This window comes from Anser anser, assembly GCF_964211835.1.
Source record: "Anser anser genome assembly, chromosome: 27".
Taxonomy (NCBI): Eukaryota; Metazoa; Chordata; class Aves; order Anseriformes; family Anatidae; genus Anser; species Anser anser.
Genome location: NC_139748.1, coordinates 7,304,274 through 7,325,028, shown reverse-complemented (window position 1 = coordinate 7,325,028; position 20,755 = coordinate 7,304,274). Strand labels below are relative to the sequence as shown.

General features: G+C 66.9%; 3 protein-coding genes across 3 annotated transcripts; 1 reads left to right on the top strand and 2 right to left on the bottom strand.

Annotated features, from left to right (window-relative positions):
* Positions 1–9,659: 9,659 nt before the first annotated feature.
* EPS8L3 (EPS8 signaling adaptor L3) lies at positions 9,660–16,086 on the top strand. Its single transcript, XM_083813026.1, is given in 18 exon segments — positions 9,660–10,438; positions 10,826–10,920; positions 11,039–11,112; positions 11,189–11,253; positions 11,357–11,512; positions 12,253–12,402; positions 12,489–12,562; positions 12,916–13,240; positions 13,318–13,423; positions 13,514–13,578; positions 13,697–13,771; positions 13,879–14,027; positions 14,141–14,240; positions 14,339–14,454; positions 14,583–14,679; positions 14,785–14,900; positions 14,902–15,072; positions 15,187–16,086. Coding segments are annotated over 17 exon segments (2,550 nt in total). The 5' UTR covers positions 9,660–10,438; positions 10,826–10,879; the 3' UTR covers positions 15,857–16,086.
* Positions 16,087–16,194: 108 nt separating this feature from the next.
* LOC310887276 (glutathione S-transferase Mu 3-like) lies at positions 16,195–18,076 on the bottom strand. The gene is made up of 8 exons (XM_083813037.1): positions 17,969–18,076; positions 17,553–17,628; positions 17,232–17,296; positions 17,045–17,126; positions 16,864–16,964; positions 16,660–16,755; positions 16,471–16,581; positions 16,195–16,384 (listed from the first exon to the last, which is right to left on the bottom strand). Exons 1-8 carry the CDS (start codon positions 17,999–18,001, stop codon positions 16,289–16,291), a joined length of 660 nt encoding a protein of 219 aa, XP_083669163.1. The 5' UTR covers positions 18,002–18,076; the 3' UTR covers positions 16,195–16,288.
* Positions 18,077–18,464: 388 nt separating this feature from the next.
* Positions 18,465–20,719, bottom strand: LOC310887275 (glutathione S-transferase 2). The gene is made up of 8 exons (XM_083813036.1): positions 20,565–20,719; positions 20,386–20,461; positions 19,903–19,967; positions 19,732–19,813; positions 19,561–19,661; positions 19,234–19,329; positions 19,048–19,158; positions 18,465–18,638 (listed from the first exon to the last, which is right to left on the bottom strand). The coding sequence occupies exons 1-8, from the start codon at positions 20,598–20,600 to the stop codon at positions 18,543–18,545; spliced, it is 663 nt and encodes a 220-aa protein (XP_083669162.1). The 5' UTR covers positions 20,601–20,719; the 3' UTR covers positions 18,465–18,542.
* Between the last annotated feature and the right edge of the window lie 36 nt (positions 20,720–20,755).

Genomic DNA, 20,755 nt, shown 5'->3' with positions numbered 1-20,755 from the left:
AACAGCACCGCTGCTAACAGGGAACCCTCATCTCTGAGGCACCCTTATTAATGGTTTGCCTTCATTAACGCGACAGCCTCCTCTGCAGCACATCCTGCTCCGGTCCCATCGTTGAAGGTTCCCAGCCCTGTTTGGCAGCCCTACGGTGCTGCATCCCTTGGGTTTGGGGGCCAGATGCCTTCGGGGTACCGGAGGTTGCCAGGGGCTGCCAAGCATCACCTCTGCCCCCCAGCGTGTGAGCAGCTCCGGGCCTGGCTTTGCGCTTGCAGAGCAGGAAACCAGCTGTGGCGTGGAAGAAAGGAAAGATTTAGTTTTCCTCCTCCATAGGAATGAGACTGGGGGAAGGAGAAGTGGCTCTGTCCTGGGCGGTCCCAGCAGCTGGTTTACTTTCCTCCCTGCATATTTGGGAGGGTTTTTATTTAGCTGATACAAACGATGTTCGAGATCCTTTTTATTCTAGTTTCCTCCCGGCAACAGTCCGAGATGAGTCAGAAATCAAAAAAAAAAAAAAATAGGGGAAGCAAAGGCAAAGCTCCCACCTCTCATGCAGCTGGTGCCAGAGCTGCCGGTGGAGCCACGGAGGTGTTGGGTGCTCACCCCCAGACGGGTCTGGGGGGACTTGGGGGAGCACTGCTGCTCCCTGCACTTGGGGTGCCGGCATCAATTACTCAAGGCTGGGTTATGCTGGGCGCATTCCCTGGTCTGTGCCGTTCCCGAGCAGGATTTTGGCAGGGGCGAGGACGGGCTTACTCAGGCTGGAAGGGAGCTGGCTCCTCTGGGGAGCAGGGAGGAGATTTAACCCCTCCAGCGAGCTGGGCACTGCTCCCACCCCGCTCTCGTCCCAACGAGTCCTTCCCAGGGACCAAAGGCGACGCCAGCGAACCCCTGGTGCGAAGCAGCACACTTCTTCCTTTGCCCCAAATATTTGGGGTGATGAGGCCAGGGAGGGGAAAACCAAGCTGGGCAGTGAGTCCCCACGCGTGTTTCAAAATAGCCAGCAGCAGGGTTTGGCCAGACACAGCGACCGCTGACCCGTGCATCCCGTTCTCGCCGTGGCCACAGATCCCCACCAGCGCCAGCGCCATCCCTCCAAGAGCTTTTGGCAGAAATGAGCCCAAATCAGTGGCGGGGACTGGGGCCACTGCTGTGCTCCCACTGGAGAGCAAACCCGTGCTGTGCGAGGGAGCAGTGTGGAGCTGCTGCTGAGCGCCTGCTCCATGGCTGGTGTCTGTCCCAGCAACGGGGAGGCAACTCTTGCCAGATCATAATTAATGAATATTATCAAAATACCTGGAGATAGCGTGAGAAGCACTAAACAGAGAATATTCCCCCATCACGGCTTTTTCTCTCCATCAGGGCCACTGGAGCAGCCCCGTGCCGTGGAGCAGTGCCGGAGGCAGACACGCAGCTGCCCCACACCACTGAGCAGCGCTGTTTACAGCCAAAAAACCCCGCAACGGCCGTCAGCGCCCTGAGCGGGACTTTGGCAGGCGAAGCAGGCTTATGCAGGCTGGAAGGGAGCCGGCAATTCCCAGGAGCAGAGGAGGAGATTTAACCCCTCCGGCGAGCAGGACTGCAGGTCAAATGCAACTCAAGCCCCTTTTTCTTGGCACGGGGTCACCCTTGGGCCCTGCGGGAACCTGGAGCTGGGTACCACCTTGCCGTGCGCGGGGACACCCGTGCTGTGCATCCCCTTGGGTGGTGTCCCCTCCCTGGGGCTGGTGTCCCCAGCTGGGACCTGCAAACCCTTTTCCGCTCTTCTGAGAAGTGGCTGCCTCCTGCGTGCCGGGGCTGGCTGTGTCTGTCCTCCCTGCAGCCATGAGATGTTGCTCACAAAAAAAAAAAAAAAACAAAAGGGGAGAGTTATAAATAACCAGCCTGGTAGCCAAAAAAGCTAGCTGTGAAGGCGACAGAGAGGATGGTGCCGTATGGAGCATTGCTTATGGGGTCTGAGCTGCCGCAGAGCTGGGCTTTCCTCTCCATCTGCTGCTCCTCAGCCTGCCCCAGACTGCCCATGGCCCCAGGACTTTGCAGTCTGTGCTCTTGATGTCTGGCTTTGCACCACCCTGAAAGCTAGAAGCATGCTGCTTTATTATTTTTTCAGTGCAAGCTTACATTTTCAAGCAGTCGCCCGATTTCAGCATCTGGAGCCAGATGCTGAAGCCTTTTGAAAAGCCTTTTGGGCTGGGGTGCCCGTGCGCGTGACCCGTCCTGGCTGGCACCCTCTGCACAGCCCTCCTGTGTGGCATCTCCCAGAGAGGCCTGAGGAGCATCCTGCAGCACTGCTCTGGACATCACCTTGAGGGCACCTGAACCCCAGCACCTCTGTGGACATCTCTTGCTGGCAGGGGCTGAGACGGCTCAGAGCCCCCCCCGGGCTCAGCTCCCTGCAGTCCCATAGACCAGCCTTGGCCAAGGCATCTCCAAGCAGACTGGCAAAGACCAGGGGGGCACCCGCAGGCGCTCTGCAGGCCCAGCTCAGACACACGTATCGCTCTAGGACCATCTGTGTCCCATGATAGCAGTGACACAGACACTTAGTGGCCCCAGGAAGTTCCTGGAGGCATCTCAGGAGGCCTCCATGGTCCTCTGGCTGGGCTGGCATGATCCGTCCCCCTGTCTCCCAGTGCCTGGATGCAGAGGTGAGACATTCAAGCATCTTCATGCACAAGCAACTGAAAGACATCAAATCTTAAGCTCCTTTCCCAACCCTGTAGGCATATTCAGCCCTTGCTGATGAGAAGCCTGGTGACTTGCAGTTATCTTCTAAACCATCGGTTAACCACCTGGTTTTGCTATTCTCTTACCTTTGCCATGTCTGTCGGTACCACAGCCAGCAAACGCCTTCCAAACCAGGAGGAAAAAGCACCAGCTTTTGTTTTGGCCCATTCTGAAGAAGTTGCTTGGGTCTTGCAGATAAGACAGACTGAGATGTGCCAAAAAAGACAGAGCGAGCATCCAAGTTGTAAGAGGTTTGGAGAATCTTTTATAACAGTTTACACAGAGTGTTTTTAGGACATTGATCAGGCCCTTGCTGGCTGGCAAAAGGTCTTGGATGCTCATGGCATCCAGGCACACGTCCCTCCTGGTGTCCAGCAGAAGCTGCACTAGGCTGAATAAGCCAGGGAGCCAGCTCCTTCTATTCCCTGGCCAACTTCCCATGGAAGTCACACAATAGGGAAGGTCAAACATTTTTCCATTCTGAGTATTTATCGATGGTATGACATTTTTCTGGCAGGAAGCATTTGCCTTTCAGGGAAAAAACAGCCATATGTGTCCACTCAGCAGCCGCATGTCCCCAGTAAACCCCAGCTGCGTTGGTCTGGAAGCAGCACAGGGGGACTGGGGACCATGGGTGCCTGCACCCATCCTGGACCAGGGAGCACCGGGAAGCGCGGGAGATGCCACCTGACGGTGAGAGCAGCAGGAAGGAGGGTGGGATTTGGGTTCACACACTCACCATCCCACTGCTGTTTCCCCTCTCCAGTTCGGCCCCCCTTTTTGCAACCAGCTTTGACCATGTGGTGGTTTTACTCAGCCGGGCAGCTGAGCTCCACCACAACCACTCCCTCACTCCTCCTCCTCAAAGGGAAAGGGGGAGAAAATTCGATGGAAAGGGCTCAAGGCTTGAGATAAGGATGGCGAGATCACTCGACAACTATCATCATGGACAAAACAGACACAGCACGGGGTCTGTTAAATAATGTAATTTATTATCTATTTCTAACGAGCTAGAGCAGTGAGAAACTAAAACTAAAAACACCTTCCTGACATCCACCCTCTTCCACCTCCTCCCCCAAAGGGGCGCAGGGGAATGGGGGCTGCGGTCAGTCTATGGCACTTCGTCTCCGCTGCTCCTTCTCGGTCCCTCTCTGCCCCTGCTCCCCGTGGGGTCCCTCCCAGGGGATGCCGTCCTTCCCGAACTGAGCCTGCGGGGGCTGCCCACAGGCAGCAGCTCCCTCAAGAACTGCTCCCACACGGCTCCGTCCCACGGGGTCCATCCCCCAGGAGCAAACTGCTCCAGCACGGGTCCCCCACGGGCGGCAGCTCCCCCCAGGCCCCCTGCTCCTGCGTGGGCTCCTCTCCATGGCTGCAGCTCTGGCCTGGGGCCTGCTCCTGCGGGGGCTCTCCACAGGCCGCGGCCTCCTCCAGGCCACATCCACCTGCTCCACCGGGGGCTCCTCCACGGGCTGCAGCGTGGAGATCTGCTCCGTGTGGGACCCGTGGGTGCAGGGGGACAGCCTGCTCCACCAGGGGCCTCTCCCCAGGCCGCAGGGGAACTGCTGCTGTGAGCCTGGAGCACCTCCTGCCTCCTGCTGCACTCACCTGGGGGCTGCTGGGCTGCTTCTCGCTCCTCTTTCTCCCAGCTGCTGTTCCCCAGCATTTTTTTTCCCCTTTCTTAAATCTGCTCTCACAGAGGCACAAACAACATCGCTTATTGGCCCAGCTTTGGCCAGCGGCGGGGCCCTTATCTAACATGGGGCAGCTTCTGGATTCTTCTCACAGAAGCCACCCCTATGGACCCCGCTACCAAAACCTTGCCACGTAAACCCACTGCAGGCCCAGCTCCTCCAGCCTCCAAGGACAGACCGGACCCAAGTGACTCCCCATGGAGTCCATCCACGAGGTGCCCGGCTCACCCCCCCCTCGTCCCGCCCCGGTGGCACTGTGGGAACCTCCTGGCGTGGGCTCCCCCCAGCTCACACCACTTCTGCCGCTTCTCGATGCAGGCGGCATCTGGCCGCCCTTTCACAATTTCCTCCAGCATTACTTGGTCAAGCGTCAGCCCGGTGCACGCTGCACCCACGTGCTCGGTGGCACGGTCCCCATGCGTCCCTGCTCTCAGCAGCCCCGGGCTCAACGCACCGACCACGAGGCCACGTTGGGCTTTGACGCAGGGGAGCGCGTCACCAGTAGGGTCCCCTCGTATTTTGGGGAAGGGAAGCACTTATTGCAATTAAACACAGCGTTGCCTGGTCACAGCCTTTTTTGGCTGCATCCTCTGCATCCCGACCAGCTCAGAGTCATATGTTCACGTCGCCTGCTGCCTCCTTATTCACAGCCTTCGTCACCCACCCGGGCTCCTGGAAAGACCCCAGGGAGGCTGTGGTCCCCTCGCAAGCACCATCACCCCATCCTCCCCCAGCCACAGCCGCATTCACCCATGCATGAAAGTAAATCAGATGTCGAGGCTGCATCAGCGATGGGATCAAGTCCCCCAACAGGCTCTGCCTGCTCCACCCAGGCAAGAAGTTTGACTCACTGTCTTCAAGGAAAGCACTGGGGTTCCCAGGCTCTGCAGGGTTCCTTCTTCTGCCAACACCATGAGGGATTCGGTGGCTGAACTTTGCTGACCCCTGAATTTGTGGGGTTTTAGGGGCAGAGGGAAGCACCTGGCATCCCTGCGATGCTGCCAAGGGCCAGATCCTGCTGCTAGGAAGGGTGCTGCTCTGGGGGGGGGGGCACGTTGGAAGCTTTTAGGTTAGGCTCACCCCCAGGTTGGGCAGCAAGGATAAGGAGGGATGGGGTGGGATGCAAGGGATGGGCCTGTGGCCATGGAGATGCCAGCTCCTCCTGTGGGGGGGATTCAGCCCAAACACCAAAAAGGAAGCAGAATAAAAGCCTTCCAAGCTCTCCCTGGGCTCGCCGTGCTGCTCAAGCCTCCCCGCGCTGTGCGCAGCAGGGAACGCGCTCCTGTCCCCAGGAGGGGCACAGCCACGGGCAGGGACAACCCCTGAGCTCCGGCCTCCCCCCCCCGCTGCACCTCTCGCCCACCGCTTCCCCCCGAACCCATCCTCCCAACTATTCTGGGGCCTGGGAAACACCAAGAAGCACCTCCAGAGCCTGCGGCCATTTGCAGCAGCTCAGCCGCCCCCGGCTTGGCTGAAACCTGCTCGTTTGCATGCTCTCGTCGCCTCTAATTAAACCCGGGTGCTGCCACTGCCCGCTCGTCTCCCACCGCCTCTGGAAATCCCCGGGCGCCGCCGCCGGCTGCGGGTGCTGCTCCTGTGCTGGGGCTCGGCTGCGGGTCCGGGGCAAAGCCCTCGCTGCTGGCACAGGGAGCGCAGCCGTGCCTGCAGCGGGTTTGGGGGGCTCCTGACCCTCATCTGGGGGGGGGGTGGGTGCAACCTCCCTCACCCATGGGGGTCAGAGAGGAGTAGGGAAGCAATGGGGGAGTGGCACGGGGGTGGCCCCAGGTATGCCAGCTTTCCTTCTTCACCCCAAAACCTAGCTGCTTTCTGTAGGTGTGCAGCCAACACCATGGGTCTGGCTGCTTCTCTGGAGGAAAAAATAAATAAATAAAAAAATTCCATGGCTTTCTCCTTCACCAGGGCTCTTGTCCCACCCGTAAGTGGCTGGGACAACGGCCTGGGACTCGGAGGGACCCGAGCAGTCCCTGCCCTCTGCCCTGCAGCCTCCCAGCACTCCTCAGCCATCACAGCTCCGTGGCTGCTGTTTTACTTTTTGGCCTCTTCAGAGCAAAACCTCAACACGTGAAGATTACCAGCCTCCAGCCGGGTCTCTGCAGCTTAGCCATGGGCCACCAACTGCGCAGCTGTCCCGGCACACCGGCCGCCCGCCAGCATCCTCTCAGCACCCTGCAGAAATGAGAGAGAGGAGCAGCAGCAGCGGGTTCACGGAGAGGAGGTGAGAGGAGGAGGCTGCTCAGGTGCTGCTTTCAAAAGCCTCCGAGGATGCTGCAGGAGGGATCTGGGGAAGCTGGTGCACCAGTAATCCCCTGGAGCTGTCCTCCTGCTCCTGCAAAGGGAATGCCACCCAAGGACTCGCAGGAGCGAGTGGTTTGGTGGGGACACCAAGAGGTCCCTCTGGGGATGAAGGCGGAGGGGAGGCAGCACCCACAGGGCAGAGGGACACAGCGGGGTGACAGGGATCCAGCGCTCGTCACCTGCACCCGCTTCATGATGCCCTCATGTGGCAACCCTGCGGGGCAGGCGCCAGCACCGCCCAGGCAGGACGCGACCCGGGAGCGTCACCACGGCCGCACACTCACCGTAAGAGAACCAGATGCGCCCCAGCCCAGGGTGACAGCGGGGAATGAGCGAGCAGGACACGAGGAGCAGGCAGGGACAGTGACGTCAAGGCGTCACTGAGCATCCCTCCATCTCTCCCCTTTTCACCCCAAAATGGCATCCCAGCCCATTCCCAGGACAGCTGGGACATCGGGGCACATCGTTGCTGCCACAGCTGAAGAGGCCACGCAGAGGGCAGGAGGACTTGGTGGATTTGGGCATTGCTGAGAGGGACGTCCCGGCCCCGGGGGCTGTGCCAAGCAGCACACTGAGCCATGCCGAGCTGTGCCGAGCTGTGCCGAGCCAAGCCACTCCTCTGGCCCAGGCAGACAGGTCCGATGCAGTTTCCCAGCCCCCACGGGGTTAACGGCCCCCCACGTCCCTGCCCGGCGGTGAAATGACGAGGAGCTGCCGGTCCCCAGCAATTAGGCAGCAGGTCCGGGTACACCGCGGCCCGCCCCGCTGACGTGGGGACGGACCCAGGCTGCCGGTGGTTAGCGCCGCTGGCCGGCACCCAGCCACCAGAGCCGCAGCTGCTCTCCGTCACCGCGGCCCCGGTGGCACCTGGCCGGGAGCGATGTGTCACCGGCCCTTCCCGGAACCCGCGGCCCTGCTGTCCCTCTCTGCCTGCACACCCCCAAGTCTGCCCCAACCCTGGGGCCGGATCCTGCCCCTGTAGCCCCAGCAGACGCAAGAGAAAAATCCCCGCGCTGGGATCAGGACGTGTCCCTGGGGCTGTCCCCTTCGCATGTGCCTGTGTCCCCCCCCCCAGCCTGGAGCAGAAAATTCCCTCAGGGCTCCCACGCAGCAATACAGGCCAGCGCTGAAAACCTAGCGGGGGGACACATACGGGAGCTCCAGGCCGGGCCTTTTCCTCCCCAAAAGCGCCGTGTCTTGTGGCCAACCCCCTGGTTTCACTCATTTTGACACCCGGGGGTTCCCAAACCCAAAATGGCCCCAGGAAGGGGAATGTGGGGGCAGCAGCCCCCACCAGCACCCGGTGCCCAGCCCTGCTTCTCACGTCCCTCTGCAGAAAAGCAGCCCCCAGGTTTTGCTCCAAGTCCACCTTGTTTGGGATGCCTGGAAATGGCGTTTTCTGATGGCGGGCACTGGAGCGGCGGCCAAGTCCAGCTCCTTGCTCTGTGCTCTGCCCCGTCCTCCGCCTCTGCTCGGGGCCGCTGGGCTGGGAAAGAGCCTCCAGCTCTGCTCTTGGCTCTTCCCAAGGATGCTTTTTGTCCCCGGGGACTTTCCGAGCCTGGGGAAGGGCAACGGGGCCCAGCGGGGCTGTGCACAGGCAAACACCTCTGGTTGTGAGCCAGAGCAGTCAGTGGGGGAAGGAAAAATAACACGTTTTGTAATATTTTACAGTAGTGCCGCAGCTGATGCCATCCCCAGTTTGCCCAGTGGGGTGACTGGGAGGTGTGGGGCAAGAGGATGGGAGGCAGCACGGGCATTGCCAGAGAAAAACCCCGCATGGGGTTTTCACGATCCGTAAAGCGGTGATGAAATAATCCCCCAGCATAAATCCCCGGGGGCTGCTCTCCTGTCCCTGCTGGCACCCAAGGCTGAGCCGGTGTCACCGCGTCCCCTGTGGCCGGGACCGGGTGGTGCCGGCGCCTGGGTTAATGAGTGCCCAAAGGACGCAGGGTTTATGGCCAGCGTGGGGACTTTGCTTCCTCACAACACCACGGCGCGGCACGTCCCCAGGGCCACCGCTGGGGACAGTCCCCGGGGAAGAACCTGGTGCCGCAGGGCCGGGTTGGGTGGGAGGGGGCACCCCAGTGCTCCCAGTAAGGGTCACTGGGTGGCCTCCTGCCTGCTGGGTGATGCAGCGGCACCGTGCCACAGGGCAGCCGGCGCTGGCTGGTGGCAGTGGGAGCCTTGTGGGGATGGCACGCCTGGGCGGCCGCAGATCCCAAACACCACGTACGCTGCCCCGAGCAGGACTGGGCCACACAGGAGGATGGGTGGGAGGCATTTTGCCCCGTACCCCAACCCCCTCCCCGTGCCCCCCCTCTCCTCTAGGTCCCCCCCTCTCTCACCCTTGGGGACAGGGCGGACGAGGCTGGGGGCACAGACACACCCCATTACCTCGCGTGTCTCTGTATCTACTGGGGGGGTTGGCATAGCGGGGGGGGGCTGTAGCCCCGAACCCCACGGGATCTGTGATGCCCCGCAGCAGGACACCCGTGTCCCCCTGGAGCAGTGTCACACGGATGTTCCCAGCAGCAGGGAGCACAGTGTGGCCGGCGGGACCCGGGCTGGCACCGGGCACCTCGGGGGCCCTGCGGGTCCGGAGGCCCCCAAAAATTGGGGGGGGGGGGGGGGCGACCTCTGGGGACGGGGCCGCACGGGGCCCTGCTGCCCCCTGGCGGCCAGGGGAGGGGCTGCGCCGCGGGGAAACTGAGGCACGACCCCGACCCCTGCAGCCCTCCCTGCTCCCTGCCCTGCTCCTGCCTCTCCTCCGAGCTGGGGGGAGCCGAGCAAGGGGCGCAGTGGGGACAAGGGCTCCTTCAGAATTGTCGGGGGGGGGGGTCAAGGGGACACAGCGACTGCAGCCCTGCCACCCCTTTATCTGACCCAGATGCATCAGGATCAGGTCGGAGAAGCCCAAAGCCTCAAACTAAACCCCAAAGCCCCACCGCTCCGCACCAGGCGAGGAGGGATGGTGCGTGGCCCCCCCGGCACAGGGACACGTGCCCGGCCACAGCCCGGCCAGCGCCCACCTCCCCGAGGCCCAGTGGTGGCACAGAGCAGCGCTGGCGCAGGGGGGGCTGCTCCTCCCCGATGCTCTGGGGGGTGGCAGGGCCGGATCCTGCAAGGGGGAGACCCCCACGGGACCAAGCGGGGCTGCCTGCCCAGGGACAAAGGACAAAGCCCCACGCTGCGGGGTCACCGCTGGGGACCCGCGCGCCGGATCCGGCCCCTCCTTGGCACCCGGGAAGGGCTCCCCACCAGGCCCCCTCCACTTGCCCAGTTTCGGCCGAGCTAGGCGGGCCGGGGTTACCCAGAGGGCAGAGGCGCCGCGGTCTGTGGGAGAAGGGCCACCGGCATCAGACGTCACCGGGGCTCACCCAGGGGCGGGGGTGAGCCTGGGCTTGGGGTGGGGGCACCCCACCTGCTGGGGGCTGCATCCCCCCAGGTGCCCCCGGGGCAGGGAACCCACGGCACAGGGCAGGTGCCCCAGGGGTGCCCAGGGTGAGCGGGGTGGGGGCGGCTGGTTGTGCCAGGTGCTCACACCCACCCCCCTGTTTCCCTATTCCCCACCCCCCCACACTCGAAGCAGACGCCTTCGGGCAAAGAGCAGCCGGGTGCGGTGCCGACGTCAAGCCCTTACCCCTGCCCTGTGCCACCCTCAGCTGCGCAATTCCAGCCCGGGCACCCGAGGGAACAACACCGGGGTTTGGGTGAGCTGGGACCTCTGGGTGTCCCCCAGATCGGGGGGGGGGGGGGGGGGACGGGGGGACAGGGGGGGCTCCGGCCACCGGGTGAACCCTGCGGTGCTGGGATGGGGCAGGGGTCCTGCTGGTGACCATTGGCGGGGGGGGGGGGTGGACACAGGGTGGGTCCTGGGCCACCAATGGTTTTGGGGACCCACGGGGGTGACGCAGCAACCTGGGGACCTTGCTGGGTGCTGGGCTCAGGACCCCGCACCCAGACCGAGCCCAGCCCTCCAGGCCAGACCCTGGACTCTGGCAGGGCGCTGCCCACCCTGCATGGCCCCAAACCGGTCGGGTCCACACCGGGTGCCCCGTATGGGGCCGGGGCAAGCACACCGCCTGCATCCCCTCCAGCAGCCACACACGGGCCCCCCCCCACCGCCGGCGCTGCCATCGCTGCCCAGGAAGATGGGAGACCCCTTCGGCCGCTGGAGCGGCCCCCCGTCCCAGTGAGTGCCCAGCAGGGTGGGTGCCCTGTGCCCCCAGCGCTGGGGAGGCGGGAGCCGTGCTGCGGGGCGCGGTGGCCATGGGGCCGTGGGACTCACCGCCATCTGTCTGTCCCGCCAGTAGCGAAACCGAAGACAGCTCCCACCTCTACCACTCCAACAGCTTTGCCCGACCCAGCGGGAAAAGCATCTACAGTGAGTAGCAGAAGCCCCCCGAAACCCAGCTCCCTCCCCCGCGTGCCCACCCCTGACCCCCGTGTGTCCCCCCCAGACCAGCGCAAGGACTACAGCCAGAGCCTGCTCAAACCCCAAAGCAATTTCCAGCACCATGTGGAGGTAGGAGCCCCCCCACGACTACCCCCCTGGTGCCCCACGCTGTGGGGAGGTGACAGGCACCCCAGGGCACCCCGTGATTCCCCGTGACGTGTCCCCCCCCCAGCACCTGCTCACCATGCGGCTGGACAGGGACATCCGCAGCACCGAGGACTGCCTGGCTCGCCTGAAGGCGCTGGAGGCCCAGGGCCGGGTCTGGGGGCAGGACCTCATCCTGCACGTCAAGAACCAGGAGCTGGTGCTGAGCGATGTGGAGAGCAAGGTACCGCGTGGCCATAGCACCCCCCAAAAGCTGGCAGCCAGCCAGGAGCAGGCACCCACCCCGGCACCCCCCAGCCCCGGTACCCATCCTGGACCCAGCTCCCCATAAACGCGGTGTTCCCCCCAGCCGTGGCACCCCTGTATGCCTGGCACCCCCCTCAGCCCCACCACAAGCATCAGCCTTCCAATGCCCCCCTGTCCCTGGCACCCCCCCGGCCATGAAACCTACCCCGGACACTTCACCCCCATACATCTCATTCCCCCTCCTGTGGCACCCCACATAACCCTGGTACCCCCGTCATCGCAGCCCTATAAGCTTGGCACCCCCTTTGCCCTGGCGCCTACCACAAACCTAAGTTAACCTACCTAAGCCTGGCACCCCCTTGGCCGTGGCACCCGCAACCCTGCCTCAGGGCACCTCCCCCAGGAGCCCGATATCCCCCTCACCCCCTGCTCTTGGCTGGGCACCGCATAACCCTGGCACCCACCTTCTCCCTTGCACCCCGATAACCCTGTAATCCCCCTGGCCCCTTGCAGCCCCTATAACCCCGTGCAGCCCCTATAACCCCGTGCAGCCCCTATAACCCCGTGCAGCCCCTATAACCCCGTGCAGCTCCCTGCCCCTTGCGCCCCTATAACCCCCTGCAGCCCCTATAACCCCGTGCAGCTCCCTGCCCCGTGCAGCCCCTATAACCCCGTGCAGCCCCGTAACCCTCGTGCCCCCTGCGGCGCCGCGGGCAGGAGGAGCTGGAGAGCTACCCGCTGGGCAGCGTGCGGGACTGCGCGGTCCTGCTGGACGCCTGCAGCTACGACTCGGTGCTGGCCGTCAGCGTGCAGGAGCAGGCCCCCCCCGGCACCAGCGTCCTGCTCTTCCAGTGCGACCGCATCGGGGTGAGACGGGGCACGGGGGGTGGGGGGGCGGCGAGGGGGGGGCTGCGCACCAGGGCGGGAGGCTGACGGCAGCGGGGCTGTGCCAGGCCCAGACCCTGAAGAGCAGCCTGGAGAAGCTGGTGAAGCAGTGCAAGGAGGAGCAGCACCAGTACGGACGCAGGTAAGGGGCCCCTCCGTGGGGGCAACCGGGCTGGGCCCCCCCAGGCCTGCCCCTAGCCCAGGCTGGGGGACCCCAGGTGGCTGGGGCTGAGGGGGGGCTCTCCCTGCTGGTGGGGGACCCCCGCTGCGCCCCTCCCCTCCCCATGGGCGTGGGCCCCTTCTGCCCGCTGCCTTCCTCCCTCCCGGTGTAACCCCCCCACACCCTCCTGGGGGTGGGCCCCCTGCTGCCCCAGCCCCTGGCTCAGCACCCACCTTCCCCCGTCCATGGGTGCGGACCCCCGGCACCCCCACAGCCGGGGGCACAGCCCCATACCGCAGGCACCTCAGCAGCCCCCCCCATCCCTCCCTGCCCAGGGCCCCCCCGGAGCAGCTGTCCGACCCGATCCCCCCGTACATGCTGGCCCCCTACAGAGCCCCGGAGCGGTGGGCAGCCACCCCAGAGCCCACCTTACCTGCGCCCCCCCAGCACAGATCATCCTCCTTGGACTACAGTGAGTCGCGGGGGGGTCATGTCGGGGTGTGGGGAGGGTGCTGGGCACGCCTGGGTCCCCTACAGCGTGCCTCATCTTCCCCGGGAGCAGGGGGGGGCAGCTGGGACCACCCCCCAGCACCAGCCGTCCAGCAGACCACCTGGGTCGACCCCTCGGGCCAGATCATGTCCGACACCGAACGAGACGTGGTAAGTGGCACCCTGCGCACCCCCACATCCCCCCCCGACCCCCCCCCGGCTCACCAGGCCCTACGCTGCTCCCACAGACGGTCCTCAACCACGTGCTGGGCGACATGGAGCTCTTCGTGAAGCAGCTGAAGGATGCGCTCAGCCTGATGAGCACCAAGAACAAGAAGAAGAAGAAGAGCAAAGGTGGGGAGGGGGGGCTGTGCCGGGGGGGGGGGGGGGGGGAGGTGCCGGGGGGCTGTCCCAGTGCCAGCCCCCCTCTCTGCACCCCTCCAGCTCTGCCGCCCGAGGCCAGCTACAAGGACTTTTTCCAGAAGGTGAAATACGCCCTGAACCTCCTGGTAGGTCCCGGCAGGCGGGACGCGACCCCGCGGCTCTGGGGCGTCTTCGCTGGGGCTACGGGGGGGTGTGGGGCCGGGGGGGCCACACGGGGCCACGCTCTGATTTCTCTCTGCGCAGGGAATCACCCACCAGCACCTAGAGAACCCGGACGCCCCCCAGCTGCTGCACATCATCTTCGATACCCTGTCCTTCGTGAGTGCCCCGGGAGCAGGACCCCCCCCAGCCAGGGGCTGCCCTCGGCACCCTGCCTTCGGGGCAGCTCTCGGGGTGCTGAGGGAGCCCCCCCGCCCGTTACCCAGGTCCTGGACAACTCCCCCAACCCCAGACTGGCGCCGGCGGTGGAGGCACCGCTGCTGATCCCGGAGGCGGTGGAGCTGCTGGAGAAGACCCTGCACCCGCACGAGTACAGCACCTGGAAGATGCTGGGCATCGCCTGGAACAAGACCAGGTGGGCCCTGGGCCTCCGCCACCGAGGGGGGGGCTCCGAGCGCCGCCCCCCGGCTGGGGGCACCCCACTTTGGGGGCCGCACGCCCACCACCGCCTCCTTCGCGCCTTGGCAGGGCGGAGTACCCCCACAGCGAGCAGGTGCCCCCCTACATCCCCACCTTCTCCGACGGGTGGCTGCCCCCACCCATGCTGAAACCGGAGCAGCAGCAGCAGGTACAGGGCATGGGGGGGGGGGGGCAAGGACACCCCGCTGCCTGCCTCGGTTTCCCCACCTTGCTCTGAACACGCGCCCCTCTCTGCTCCCCGCACAGTTGCCGGCCACCGGCCACAAGAACGCTCCCAGCTACGGGAACTTTCCCGGCCACAGGAACGGGGACGTGCCCGGCCACGGGAGCGCTCCCAGACGCGGGGATGTCCCTGGCCAGGTGTAAGTGCTCCCGCTGCCCCACGGACGCTGTAGGGGCAGGCCTGCGGCAACAGCGCTGGGCAGGATCCAGCCAGGGTTGGGGGCACCCCTGGGTGCTCACTGCTGCCGCCCCCCCCCGCCCCCTTCAGGCCCTTTTCGCCCCCCCCCAGGCTGGCGCGGGCTGTGTACGAGTTTCAGGGCAGGAACCCGCAGGAGCTGAGCGTCAGGATGGGGGACACGCTGGAGGTACAAACTGGGGACCCCCAGCGGGCGTTCTCCGGGGAATCAGAGCGGGACCCCCCCCGCGTGGGGGGGCCGGGGGAGCTGCCCCGTTGTCACCGCCTGCCCTAGGTGCTGGACCAGCAGAAGAAGTGGTGGCTGGTGCAGAGCAGCCTGGGGCACAAGGGCTACGTCCCCAGCAACATCCTGGAGCCGCTGGGGCACGAGGACAGCAGGAGCCAGGTGGGTCCCCCCCGGGCCCCCTCCACACCAACAGCACCCGGAGGGGGGGTGCATGGGGTCACCCCACCGCCCTCTTCCCCTTTCTCCCCCCTCCCAGGTCAGCCCCCCCAACCTGCACATGGGCTCCTCGCCGGCGGAGGTGACAGCCTGGCTGAAGGACAAAGGCTTCTCGCGGATGTGCGCCGTCCCCTGAGTCCCCAGCGCGCGGCCCCCCGTTGGAGGGGTCACCCCCCCGGCTGAGCCAGGCCCCCCGGCCCCTCACCGTCTGTCTGTCTGTCTGTCCGTCCCCAGCACGGTGAGGTGCCTCGGGGTGCTGTCGGGCCACCAGCTGCTGCAGATGACGCCGGAGGAGCTGCGTGCCGTCTGCCCCGAGGAGTGGCGACGCGTCCTCTTCAAGCTCTCCTCCGTCAAGACGTCCCTGGGGGTGCGTCCCCCGAGCCCCCGCACCGTGACGCCCCCCCCCGATGGGTGCTTTCGGGGAGCAGGGGGGCGAGCCCCGGGCTCCCCGCTCCATGCTCGTTCTCCCCTCCCTACAGATGAGCCCCAGGGACTGAGCCGCAGGGAGCACCCCGACGCCGTCCCCGACGTCCTCCTGCTGCCACCCCAGGACAGAGCGCCCCGGGGGGGGGCAGCCCCGCAGGACTGGGGGGGCCTGGCAGGAGGGGGTTCCCCAGCCCCCTATGGTGCCCATTCCTCCCAAAAGCACCAGCGGTGGGAAGCTGCTGGGGGGGCACCGGGGACTCCCGCTCTGCAGAAGCGGGGGGGAAGCCGGGTACCCCCCGGGGGGGCCATGCACCGCGAAAGGCTCGTGCGAGCCCTGCAGGGCCGAGCTGCTGCTGTGGAAAATAAAGAGAGTGACAGCACCGGGCTCTGCGCGGAAACGGGGGGGCCCACACCCCTGCCCCACCCCTCCACCCCCCCCGCGCCACCCAAGCAGGGCAGTGAGGGGGACTGGGGGTGACACCTCTCACAGGGGTCCCAAGGGGCACGGCTGTCCCCATGGGGGCACAAAGCCCCCCCCCCAGCACCACCTCATTAGTGGGCAGATATGTGCTAACGAGCACCCCCCCCCCCCCGCCGTGAAAGGGGACCCAGGGCTCCTTCCCATGGGGACATCGGAGGGGACATCCCACAGAGGAGCTCGACTCCTGGCGAGGGGGCGCTGGGGGCACGGCAGGGTGACAGCCCCCTCCCAGCTCGCTCTGCCCCTGCCCTACGGTCCCCCAAAATGGGGAGGGCCAAGCCCAGCGCCTCCCCCCGGTGCCCCCCCCCCCACACACACTCAGGAAGGACTCAGGGTGCAGGATCTCCACAATTTATTGTGTTTGGGGTCCTCACACCTACAGAGCCCCCAGCCCCACTATGGGGGGGGGGGGGGCAAGCCCCCCCACCCCTACTCCTTCTTGTTGCCCCACTTGGCCATCTTGTTGTTGATGGGCATCTTCTGGAAGCGGCTGGACTTCATGTAGGCAGCGACCTTCTCCAGGGCCTGCGGGAGCAAAGGGAGTGCCGGGGACCCGTCCCCCCCCCAGCCGTGACCTCAGGGGTCCCCACCCACGGCCCCCCCGCACTCACCCCGAAGCGGTCCATGAAGTCCTTGAGGTTCTTGTAGGGCTCCAGGCACTTGGGCTCGAAGATGCTGTTCTGGTCCAGCACGTCGAACATGAGGAAGTCCACGAAGGTGAGCTGCAGGGGGAGGGGGGGGGACACACACGGTGAGGGGCAGCGTGGGGACGCCCCCCCCGCCCCGCTCCCCGGCCGTACCTTGTCCCCCGCAAACCACTTGCGGTCCCCCAGGAAGTTGGAGAAGAGCTTCAGCTTCCCCGGCAGCTGCTCCAGGTACCCCGGCTTCAGCTTCTCCTGCGAGGGCAAGGAGGCGGCCGTGGCTCCCGCCGCCCGGGGACACCCCTGCGTGGGGTCCCCGAAATGACCCCCCCCCACCCTGCAGCCCCCCGGGGGGGCACTCACAAAGTCGGGGTTGTAGCAGACCATGACCAGGCTCATGCGGAAATCCATCACCTGGTTCTCCAGCATGTCCACGCGCAGCTTCTCCTCCTCCGTCTCCCCGCCTGCGGGACGGGGCAGCCGTCAGCCCCCCCCCCCCCCCAGCAAAGCCCCCCCCCGGCCCCGCAGCCCCCCCAGCACTCACACATGTTGTGCTTGCGGGCGATGTAGCGCAGGATGGCGTTGCTCTGGGTCAGCTTGGTGCTGCCGTCGATGAAGTAGGGGAGCTGGAAGGGACGTGGGGGTGTGGGGACACCGGGGGGGGGGCGGCAAGGGAGGGGACACACAGCGGAGTGCCCCCCCCACGGCCCCCCCAGCCCCAGGCCACCTACGTTGGGGAAGTCCAGCCCCAGCTTCTCCTTCTCGTTGATCCATTGGCTCTTGTCGTAGTCGGGAGCTGCGGGGAGAGCAGGGGGGTGAGGCCGTGCTGTGCCCCCCCCGGGGGGGCAGGGAGCTGGGTGCCCCCCCCGGACACAGCCCCTCCGTTTGGGTCTCAGGAGGGGACGGAGGAGCTGGGGGGGCCCTGACGCCCCCCGGCCCCATTACACAAGGCCCCCCCCCAGCTGCGGAATCGGAGCGCGGGGCCCAGCCGCGTGCCCCAGGAGAGCAGCGGGGGGGTCCCGGGGGGGGGAGACGCGCTGCCCCCCCCTCACCTTCCCCGCAGCTGTACAGCTTGTCCTCGTAGGGCGTCTCGGTGTGCTCCAGCAGCAGGCGGATGGCGTGCGCGAGCTGGGGGGGGGGGGGGACACGCGGAAATGAGCCCCCCCGCGGGGGAAACTGAGAAAGCAGAGCCCCGGGGGTCGGGGGGGGGGAGGCGGGGAAGCCCTTAACCCCCCCCAACCACACCGGGGGCACCCTGCTGCCCCCCCCTCCCCCCCGTGCAGGGCCCCCCCCACCCTCCGAGGCACGAGGCACTGGAAGGGGGGGGAGGGGAGGCAAACAACCCCCCACGGGGGGGGGCTCAACACCCCCCCAGCAACATCAGGGCCCCCCCCCCAGCAACATCAGGGCCCCCCCCAGGCTTGGGGACCCCCCCGGCCCGCCCCGCCCGGGCGCGGCCCCCACGCACGCCGCGGATGTCCCAGTAGCCCAGCACCGCCATGGCCGCGATCGCTGCGCCCCCCCCGCGCCCCCCCCCTTCCCCTTCGCCTTCCCGGGGCGGGGTTTGGCGGGGGGGGGAGGGGGCCTTAAAGGGGAACGCGGCTGCGGGCGGGGGGGGGCCGCGAGGCGCAGCCCCCCCCCCACCCTGGGCCCTACGGTGTGCATGGGCCCCCCCCCACACACACACACACTGGGGGGGCTCTGCACTGCCCCGGGCTGCACGGGGGGGTCCCCTTTCTTCTGACCCCCCCCCAGCTGCACAGCAGCAGCCCTTGTCCTGGGGGCCCCTTCCGCCCCCGCACGGTGCGTGGGGGCCCTCCAGCCTCCCTATATCCGGGGGGGGGCACGGAGGGATGACCCCCCCCCACCCCCCAGGACGCGGAGGGGCGCCGTCACCCCCCGGAGCCGTCCCCAGGGTCCCCTCCCCTCCCAGCACCCCGCGGCGGCTCCACGCACACAGAGGGGAGGGTGCGGACCCCCAGCTTTATTCTGCAAGGGAGGGGGCTGGGGGGGGGCACACGTGGGGGGGACACGCGTCGCGGTCACTCCTTCTTGGTGCACCACTGCGCTGTCCGCAAGAAAATGGGGGTCTTCATGAAGCGCCCCGACCGCATGTACGCCCCGACCTTCTCCAGCGCCTGCGGGGAGCAGAGGGGATGGGGACGGGACGGGGACGGGGACGGGGATGGGGACGGGGATGGGGACAGGGATGGGGATGGGGATGGGGACAGGGATGGGGACGGGACGGGGACGGGGACGGGGACGGGGGACAGGACAGGGACGGGGACGGGGACGGGGATGGGGATGGGGACGGGACAGGGACGGGACGGGGACGGGGACAGGGACGGGGATGGGGATGGGACAAGGATGGGGATGGGGACGGGGATGGGGATGGGGACGGGACGGGGACGGGGACAGGGCTGGGGACAGGGACAGGGATAGGGATGGGACAAGGATGGGGATGGGGACGGGGACGGGGATGGGGACGGGACAGGGACAGGCCTGGGGACAGGACGGGGATGGGGACCCTGGGGTGCCCCCACTCACCTCGAAGCGCTGCAGGAATTGGCTCAGGTTGCCCTGCAGCTCAGGGCAATCAGGGACAAACATGCGCTGCTGGTCTAGCACGTCGTACGCCAGAAAGTCGATGAAGGTGAGCTGCGGCGAGGGGGGGCGACAGTAGGGTCAGCCTGCCGCCCCCAGCCCGCAGCCCCCCCAGCCCCCAGCACCCACCTTCTCCCCAGCAAACCAGGCCCGGGAGCCCAGGAACCGCGACAGCTCCCGCAGCTTCCCCGGCAGCTGCTCCAGGTACGCCGGCTTCAGCTTCTCCTGTGCACAGGGTGGGGGCAGAGCTGGTGCAGGGCCCCCCCTCCCCAGCCCCCCCAGCCCCCGGGGGTCCCAGCCCCGTGGCCGGGACCAGGCAGGAAGGGGCGCGTCCCCAGCGCGCCTTTGCAGTGGCAAGAAGAGGCCGCGGTGTGTTTTGTGATGCCCCCGTGTCCCCAGCCGGGCTGGGGACCCCGGGGGGGTCCTGTCCCCCCGTCCCCCCCCCATGGCACTCACAAAGTCAGGGTTGTAGCAGAGCCGGATGAAGCTCAAGCGCAGATCCATCAGGTGGTTCTCCAGCATGTCCACGTGCACCTTCTCCTGCTCCGTCTCCCCGCCTGCGGGACGGGGCAGCCGTCAGCCCCCCCCGAGACCCCCCCCCGGCCCCGCAGCCCCCCCAGCACTCACACATGTTGTGCTTGCGGGCGATGTAGCGCAGGATGGCGTTGCTCTGGGTCAGCTTGGTGCTGCCGTCGATGAGATAGGGCAGCTGGGGGAGGCAGCGGTGGGGGGGGGGGTCAGCCCTGGAAGCCCCCAGCCCCCCCGTGCGCCCCCACCCCGTGCCCAGCCCCCACCTACGTTGGGGAAATCGAGGCCCAGCTTCTCCTTCTCCTTGGTCCAGTCGCTCGGGTCAAAGTTTGAGGCTGGGGGGGGAAAGGGAGATGGGGGGAGCAGGGAGGGGGGGGGCACAGGGAGGTGGGTGTCCCCCCCGTTCCCCCCACCGCACCAAGGAGCCGGGGGCGCACGGAGGGGGCTCCCCAGGAGCAGCCGCCCCCCCCCCCCGCTCCCTCCCCTCCCTTCCCCCGCTCCCCAGGCACTGAGCCAGGGCCAAAGTCCAGGGCCGGGGGGGGGGCACAGAAGGGCCGGGGAGGGGGCACAGAAGGCCGGGGGGGGCACAGAAGGGCCGGGGGGGGGGCACAGAAGGGCCGGGGGGGGGGGCACAGAAGGCCGGGGGGGGCACAGAAGGGCCGGGGGGGGGGGCACAGAAGGCCGGGGGGGGCACAGAAGGCCGGGGGGGGGGGCAGCAGGGGGCCCCCTCCTCGGGCCGCGCTGCCCCCCTACCTGGCCCGGAGCTGTACTGCCGCTCCTGGTAGGGGGTCCCGGTGTACTCCAGCAGCAGGCGGATGGCGTGGGCCATCTGGGGACAGAGCACGGCGCCTCGTCACCCCCCCGGCACCCCCCGGCACCCCCCGGCACCAGGACCCCCCCCCCCCGTCCCCCTCCCCTCTCCCCGGGCTCACCCCGCGGACGTCCCAGTAGCCCAGCGTGACCACCATGGCGACTGCGGGGGCAGCGCTGGGGACAGTGCTGGGGGCAGAGCTGGGGACAGAGCTGGGGGCAGCCGCGACGGGACGGGACGGGGGGGGCGGGACGGGGGCGGCACCGAGCGGCCGAGCCCCCCCCGCGCCCTCCCCCTGCCCCTCCCCGCCTC

Coding starts and splice junctions, on each gene's coding strand:
- LOC310887276 (XM_083813037.1), bottom strand. CDS start 18,001: ATGGCGGTGCTGGGCTACTGGGACATCCGCGGC. Junction 17,297..17,552: donor GCTGTACAGCTGCGGGGAAG/GTGAGGGGGGGG, acceptor CTCTCCCCGCAG/CTCCCGACTACGACAAGAGC. Junction 17,127..17,231: donor TGGGGCTGGACTTCCCCAAC/GTAGGTGGCCTG, acceptor CGTCCCTTCCAG/CTCCCCTACTTCATCGACGG.
- LOC310887275 (XM_083813036.1), bottom strand. CDS start 20,600: ATGGTGGTCACGCTGGGCTACTGGGACGTCCGCGGG. Junction 19,662..19,731: donor CGCCCGCAAGCACAACATGT/GTGAGTGCTGGG, acceptor CCCGTCCCGCAG/GCGGGGAGACGGAGCAGGAG. Junction 18,639..19,047: donor AATTCCTGCAGCGCTTCGAG/GTGAGTGGGGGC, acceptor TGCTCCCCGCAG/GCGCTGGAGAAGGTCGGGGC.